We start from the raw sequence: 7,925 nt of genomic DNA, 5'->3' as shown, positions 1-7,925 counted from the left end.
AAAAAAAAAAAAAAAAAAAAAAAAGATTTAAGGTCTCACTCTGTCACCCAGGCTGGAGTGCAGTGGCACTATCATGGCTCACTGCAGCCTCGACCTGGGCTCAAGCAGTCCTCCCACCTCAGCCTCTCGAGCAGCTGGGACCAAAGGCGTGCACCACCACACCCAGCTAATGTTTGTATTTTTTTATAGAGATGGCATTTTGAGGCAGGGAGCAGTGGCTCACAAGCCTGTAGTCCCAGCACTTTGGGATGCCGAGGTGGGTGGATCACTTGAGGTCAGGAGTTTGAGAGATGGGGTTTTGCCATGTTGCCCTGGCTGATCTTAAACTCCTGAGTTAAAGCAATCCACCCGCCTTGGCCTCCCAAAGTGCTGGGAGTACAGGTGTGAGCCACTGCACCCAGCGTCAGCCCTCTTACTCTGTCATCCCTTGTCAACCTCTGAGGTGCCTTCAAGCAACCTCTTAAGGTATCCCAGAACACTTTTCTAAGGGACCTTTTTTTAAGTAATGTGCATTAACCTCTTTTCCAGATAGTGCTGGATACACTAGGAAGAGAAAAGCAAAACGATAGTGCCAGAGGCTAAGGGAACCTGAAAATCAAATAGTTTTTTTTTTGCTACTTGCTAACAACATAGTGAAGATTTGGTAGAAGCAGTATTTGGACCTTTTAAAATTTTTTTAGGGTCAATGGGTTTACATAATTCATCTATTTCCTATCCCATATTGCCATGGAGCATAGTATAGATCATCTAGACTTAGCTGTATGCAGCTTTTCTACTAGAGTTGTTAGTGTCATCCTCAAGGTAACAGGCACTAATAATTAGAACTCTCACTCTTCTTTTTTTTGGTATCTCCCTACACTCCTGACTCTTATATAGAACAAAGAACTTTGAGTCTGGCAAGGCTTATAAGACAACATGGGGAGATGGCGGAGAAAACTCACCTTGCAATGTAGTATCTAAACAGCCAGGCCCGGTGACAAATGGTCAGCCTCAGCAACCAACGACAGGAGCAGCCAGCGGTGGATACATTAAACGGTATGCCAACTCCTCCCGATATTCCTGTACCTTTCTTAATGAATGGTTCACTTAGGAGATGAGTTTAGCAGTACATGACCCCTAACTAATAAATAAAATTGTATTTATTCCATTTTAAAATGCATTTAAAATCTGCCCACTGACAAAATGTGGTAGGTTTTTTTGTTTTGTTTTTTTGTTTGTTTGTTGTTTTGTTTTGAGAGAGAGTCTTACTGTGTTGCCCAGGCTGGAGTGCAGTGGTGTGATCTCAGCTCACTGCAACCTCCACCTCCCAGGTTCAAGTAATTCTCCTGCCACAGCCTCCTGAGTAGCTGGGACTACAGGCGTACGCCACCAGGCCCAGCTAATTTTTGTATTTTTAGTAGAGACAGGGTTTCACCATGCTGACCAGGCTAGTCTTGGACTCCTGACCTCAGGTGATCCACCTGCCTCGGCCTCCCAAAGTGCTGGGATTACAGGCATGAACTACCACACCGGCCAGACAAAATATTGACTGTGGTGGTTGACCTTGGGTGACGGGATTAACTTTTCTTTATACTTTTCCGTACTTTCCGAATTACTGAACTAGACATACTTTACTTTTGTATATAGAAAAAAATATGTTTTAAAATGTGCCGTCTAGAGCAAGGGTCAGCTAGATTCCTGTAAGAAGATCTGTAACGAGCCAGAGAGTCAATATTTCAGACTTTTCAGGCCATACAGTCTCTTGCAATTACTCAACTCTGTTGTACGGTTAAAGCAGGCATAAACAATATGTAAACAAATGTGCATACTCTGTTTGAATAACACTTGATTTATATAATCAGATGGTGATCCAACCTCTCTTTTAGAGCCGTGGTTCTTTAGATAGACTTAACTGTGCATTAGAACCACTTGAGGGGCTTATGAAACCATAGGTTTCTGGGACGCACTTACAGTTTCTGATTTTGTAGGTCTGGAGTGGAGTGTGAGAATTAGCATGTTCCCATGTCTCACAGCTTCCCAGGTGATGCTGGGAGTTACGCTTTGAGAAACACCGTTTAGAGTTGTTTCTTTTCTTACATGGCTTTAAGACACTGTGCTGTCTTTGATGAGTCTTCCAGTTTTTATTACAGAATGTTTCCCAAGAATGGTAACCTATATTCCTTTGGATCTTATACTTGCTGAGAGTCATTTTGGTACTTTTGTGAAAATTAAATCCAGATTTACTCTATTTAAATTCGGAAAAATCTATGGAATTAACTGTCTTCTTGTGATAGCATAACTAATGATGCCAGAGAAGATGAAATGGAAGAGAACCTGACTCAAGTGGGTAGTATCCTGGGAAATCTAAAAGACATGGCCCTGAACATAGGCAATGAGATCGATGCTCAAAATCCGCAAATAAAACGAATCACAGACAAGGTAAAAGTTTTTTATTGCCACAAGAAAATGAGACACCCAGTTCAGTGTTTCCCTAATAGACATCTGTGCTAGATGCTGTGGGGGACGTGGTAGAAGAAGCTCCTGGACTCATAGGTCTTAGTTCTGATGAGGTGGTGGTTCTTTTCTTTTTTTTTTTTTGAGATGAAGTCTCACTCTGTTGCCAGGCTAGAGTGCAGTGGCACAATCTCAGCTCACTGCAACCTCCGTCTCCCAGATTCAAGCAATTCTGCTGCCTCAGCCTCCGAGTCGCTGGGACTACAGGCACACGCCACCAGGCCCAGCTAATTTTTGTATTTTTAGTAAAGACGGGGTTTCATCGTGTTGGCCAGGATGGTCTCATCTGTTGACCTCATGATCTGCCTGCCTCTGCCTCCCAAAGTGCTGGGATTACAGGCATGAGCCACCACGCCCAGCAAGGTGGTGGTTCTAACACATAAAACAAGAGCCAAGTCCTCCCCCTCATGGCAGTTGGTGCCTTTTGAAACCAGAGTTTTGGAATGTAGTAGTTTTACTTAAACCTTCACACATGAAGCTTAGTATCTACTTTAGCCTTTGACTGTGTTTTTTTCTCTCCCAAATGAGTAAGTTTTATTTTGTTAACTAATTTTTTAATTGAGAATGGGGTCTTGCTCTGTCGCCTAGGGTAGTGCAGTGGTACAATCACAGCTCACTGCAGCCTACCTCCCAGGCTAAAGCTAAAGCTTTCCTCCCACATCAGCCTATTTTGTTAACTAAAAATAAATTAGGTTCCTGAATCCTCATCTCATGAAAGAAAATCCTTTCTGCAGAATAGTTAATATAGAGTGGTCACACGAAATAGAGTCATGTGAGTGAAAGAAAGTTGTGATTCTTTTTTCTTTCCCCCTTAACTTTACATGATACCATGAAAGTGAAATTGTTTTTGGTGTTTCGATGTGTCACATGTAAAAGTCATACTTTGGCCAGCCATGGTAGCTCACACCTGTAATCTCAACACTTTGAGAGGCCGAGGCAGGAGGATTGCTTGAGCTCAGGAGTTTAAGACCAGAGCAAGACCTAGAATGTACTAAAAACATTTAAAAATTGACTAGGCATGGTGGCATGTGCCTTTTGTCCCAGTTACTTTGGAGGCGGAGGCAGAAGGATTGCTTGAGTGTAGGAGTTGAAGGCTGCAGTGAGCTGTGATTGTACCATTGCATTCCAGCCTGGGCAACAGAGTGAGACCCTATCTCAAAAAGAAAGAAAAAAGAGTCATACCTCATTAAAATCTCAGTGAACTTTAAAGTTTAGGGTGAGTTTTTAAGCTTGGCTCTCTGTTAAATCACTTTTGATGGATTTAATTGAAACAGTGGTTCACAAGATGCTTTAAATGCTGCAGTCTGGGGTTAGGCTACATTTACCTGTCATTTTAATTCAGATGTTGGTGTGGATGGTAATAGATTCTTTCCAAAGATCTTTGGAAAGGTTATTTCAGTTTCTCCAGGTTAGACTTAGGGTGTCTGAATCCAGATGAGATTCTGTGATTCAGTTCAGAGGACTCACACAAGGTCCAATCTTTAACAGAGAAGAGCACTCCCATATTTCATCACATCAAAAAATGCCATTGATTACAGGATGCATCCCAGTTTCAGGCATGTTAAACTACGAAAAAATGTGTTGTAGAATTGATGAAATATTGACAAGGTCTTATATGTTACACCTTTGTCATGTTTATATACCAGGGTTTTTCCAAATGAATTTCATGTTCTGTTACTTCTTGCCCAACATGAGTTTTGTAATGTAACTTCACATGGTTTCTTGGATTTTCTCAGTGTGTCAGTTACTCCAAGTGTAAAATGTTTAATTTTTATTAGAGTTACTTACCTTGTAAAATAAAGCTGATCTCGTTCTTGTTTTTCAGGCTGACACCAACAAAGATCGTATTGATATTGCCAATGCCAGAGCAAAGAAACTCATTGACAGCTAAAGCTACTGCTGTTCTTCTTTATCATTTATTCACTTCCGTAGCTCCTCCTTGAAAGTTATTACCTTTTCAGAGTTTAAATTTTCGGTTCCACGCTCTTCTAATTGGGAGATAATATGGAAGAAGGGCCAGAGCAGTCACAGCCCTCCTTCTCTTTTGTTTTCTATTGAGGGCCGACTGCTGCTTGGCCTTCCTTCTAGTATTTTCTTTTTCAATTCATACTCTTAGATTGGTTTTCATATGTCATGTATAGTGTTTTCATCCTCCTCATATACTTTAGCAGGTTCTTTTGCTTTCAAGATTTGGAAGCATTGCCAAAGACAGCCATGAAGAAGGAAGCTGTAGAGGTGTTCTTTGTTGTTGTTTATTTTTGCTTTTGTGGTAGAGGGAGGGACAAGAGATAAGAGGTTGTTACCTCAGTAAAAACCTTCAGGCCACAAAACAAAAGTTGCATAGCCACAGCGAAGATGTAGTTGAATATAGTTTTTGATTTAAGTTGCGGTTATAGCCAATTTAGGCTAATGCTTGGTTTTGGAGCTTTTATACACAAAATTTTTGTTAGGCATCACAGTTTTGCAACCTCTGCTCCAAAGAGAAAAATAGAATGAGTTTTCTTTCTTTCTTTTTTTTTTTTTCCAGAGTCTCGCTCTGTCACCCAGGCTGGAGTGCAGTGGCGCGATCTGGGCTCACTGCAACCTCAGCCTCCTCGATTCAAGTGATTCTCCTGCCTCAGCCTCCTGAGTAGCTGGGATTACAGGCGCATGCCACCACGCTCAGCTAATTTTTGTATTTTTAGTAGAGACAGGGTTTCACCACGTCAGGCTGGTCTTGAACTCCTGACCTCGTGATCCACCCGCCTTGGCCTCCCAAAGTACTGGGATTACAGGTGTGAGCCACCGTGTCTGGCCGAGTTTTCTTAAAGTGAGCTTAATTTCTGAACTCTTAGTGATTCATATATGTACATAAATCTGTGATCCCATTTCTTATTGCACCATTCAGGAACACTTTGTATAAATGAGTGGCTTTTTATTTCATATTATTAGTAGTATCATGGTTCCATTACAGGCCTATTAACCTCATACATTGTCATTAGTCTTTGAAGAAAAAATATGTAAATATATATGTGTAACAAGAGAATCTCTCTAAAGCAGGGCTTAAAATTTTTTGGAAAAGTTTGACAAAGTATACCACATGAATTCAGGTTTACCTCAATGCTAAGAATTATGCTTAGTTAGGAAAAGGAAAGTCATTTTGATCTCAGGTAGAAAAGTAGATTGCTTTGAGTTTTATGTAGCTTTAGACTTTAAAAGCTAGAATTTATTCTGTTACTAAAATTATTTGAAAAAATTATGCCTCTGGTTTAATTGTTGGTGATTACACACTGTCTTTCTCTTACTCTTGTGTATTGAATTATGTCCATAATCAAGTTGATGTGGATCCTGAAAAGTGTTATGAAAATCTGATTGGTATTTGTCACATTTATTTTAAAATTAGCATCTGAACACTTCAAAGCTGTCAGTGTGAATTGGTTTCACCAATAACCACTGCTTGATCCTTACAATTAAATTTTTTAACTAACTAATGGTATTGTTCTTTCAAGTAGGTAACATGTTTCTATGACTGTTATTTGGGGGAAAATAGTTTCATCAGCTCTCATTTAACAAATTAATAAAGCAAAGATCCATAGAGCACTACAATAGGAAGCTGCCTTTAGCATCTTTCCGGTATTGATTGAAAATATTGATAGGACTTACATTTACCTTGCTAAAATTTGTTGTGAGGTTCATTTTAATCATTACTAGTCTTACTCACTTGAGCTTAAATACACTAGTGACTGGAAGGGTAATGGTTCTGTGTGAGAACTACAGCTCACTGGAGAAGATACAGTTAATGTGGGAGCTTTCAAAGGCTAAAGTGGAAAATATTTAAATAAAGTGAGATGCAACTACACCCTCTGTAATAGAAATGTTCCACGTCAAAATGAGTGGTTTGGCAGGTGATGGTAAATGTGTAAAGTAAGAAGGTGTAAAATGGAGGATTGTGCTTTACCTAAATGCATTTCCTAAAACCATTTACCAAAAAAATTTTTTTAGCACTGTTCTGGATAAAGGAAATAGTTCTGAGAATACCAGCATGCTACACTCACAGTATAATTGGTTAGAAGCATGGGCTGAGGCATTAGCTGAATTTTCACTCTAGCCAAAGTGACTGTAAGGTCATTTCTGTGCCTTAATTTGTCTGTAAATGCAGATTAATACAAGCATACCTCAGATACTGAGGGTTCAGTTCTAGACTACTACCATAAAGCTAGTGTTGCAATAAAGTGAGTCACATGAATTTTTGGTTTCCCAGTGCATATAAAAGTTCTGTTTACACTATTCTGTAGTCTATTAAATGTGCAGTAGCATTATGTCTTTAAAAAACAAAGTATGTATCTTAATTAAAAATACCATGTGCCAGGCGTAGTGGCTCATGCCTGTAATCCTAGCACTTTGGGAGACCAAGGCAGATGGATCACTTTACGTCAGGAGTTTGAGACCAGCCTGGCCAACATGGTAAAACCACGTCTCTACTAAAAATGCAAAAATTAGCTGGTTGTGGTGGCACGTGCCTGTAATTCCTCCACTGAAGTCTCTTTTTTGTTTGTTTGTTTGTTTTGAGATGAAGTCTCACTCTGTCGCCCAGGCTGGAGTGCACTGGCACGATCTCAGCTCACTGCAACCTCTGCCTCCCGGGTTCAAGCGGTTCTCCTGCCTCAGCCTCCTGAGTAGCTGGGATTACAGGCAGGCACCACCATGCCCAGCTCATTTTTGTATTTTTAGTAGAGACGGGGTTTCACCACGTTGGTCAGGCTGGTCTCGAACTCCTGACCTTGTGATCCACCTGCCTCAGCCTCCCAAAGTGCTGGGGTTACAGGCGTGAGCCACCATACCTGGCCTCCTCCACTGAAGTCTTGAAACGCTCAGTCATCCATGAAGGTTGGAATCAACTTCTTCCAAACCCCTGTTAATGTTGGTATCTTGACCTTTCATGAATCATGAATGTCCTTAATGGCATCCTTTCCAGAAGGTTTTCAGTTTACTTTGCCCATATGCATGAGAGGAATCACTATGGCATCTATACCTTTATTCTTAAGCAGTAAGACCTGAAAGCTGAAATGACTCTTTTATCCAAGGGCTGTAGAATGGATATGTTAGCAAGCATGAAAACAACACAACATTAATCTTGTACATCTTCATCAGAGCTCTTGGGTGACCAGATGCTCTGATGCTCATTATCAATAAGCAGTAAGATTTTGAAAATAATTTTTTTTTTTCTGAGCAGTAGTTCTCAACAGTGGGTTTTAAATATTCAGTAAATCATGCTGTAAACAGATGTGTTATCTAGGTTTCATTGTTCCATTTATAGTGCACAGGTACAGTAGACTTAGCATGATTCTTAAGGCCCCTATATTTTCAAAATGGTAAATAAGCAATGCCTTCAGCTTGAAGTCACCAGCTCTATTAGCCTCTAACAAGAGAGTCAGTCTGTCTTTTCAAACAAG

The 7,925-nt window shown here is 40.4% G+C and overlaps 1 protein-coding gene across 3 annotated transcripts in view; it reads left to right on the top strand.

Moving 5' to 3' along the window:
- The window catches only part of SNAP23 (synaptosome associated protein 23), a 47,697-nt gene extending 41,737 nt beyond the window's left edge, over nt 1-5,960 (top strand). For all 3 annotated transcript variants that reach the window (XM_017860725.1, XM_017860581.1, XM_017860645.1), the window contains exons 6-8: nt 877-1,035; nt 2,274-2,418; nt 4,319-5,960. In XM_017860725.1, the coding sequence (XP_017716214.1) occupies nt 877-1,035; nt 2,274-2,418; nt 4,319-4,384 (370 nt within the window). In that variant the 3' untranslated portion in view covers nt 4,385-5,960. The remainder of the gene's footprint in view (nt 1-876; nt 1,036-2,273; nt 2,419-4,318) is intronic.
- Nucleotides 5,961-7,925: the final 1,965 nt, after the last annotated feature.

This window comes from Rhinopithecus bieti, unplaced genomic scaffold (assembly GCF_001698545.2).
Source record: "Rhinopithecus bieti isolate Rb0 unplaced genomic scaffold, ASM169854v2 scaffold_495, whole genome shotgun sequence".
NCBI classification, from domain to species: Eukaryota; Metazoa; Chordata; class Mammalia; order Primates; family Cercopithecidae; genus Rhinopithecus; species Rhinopithecus bieti.
The sequence above is the reverse complement of the archived record's forward strand: the minus strand, read 5'-3'. Positions and strand labels throughout refer to the sequence as shown.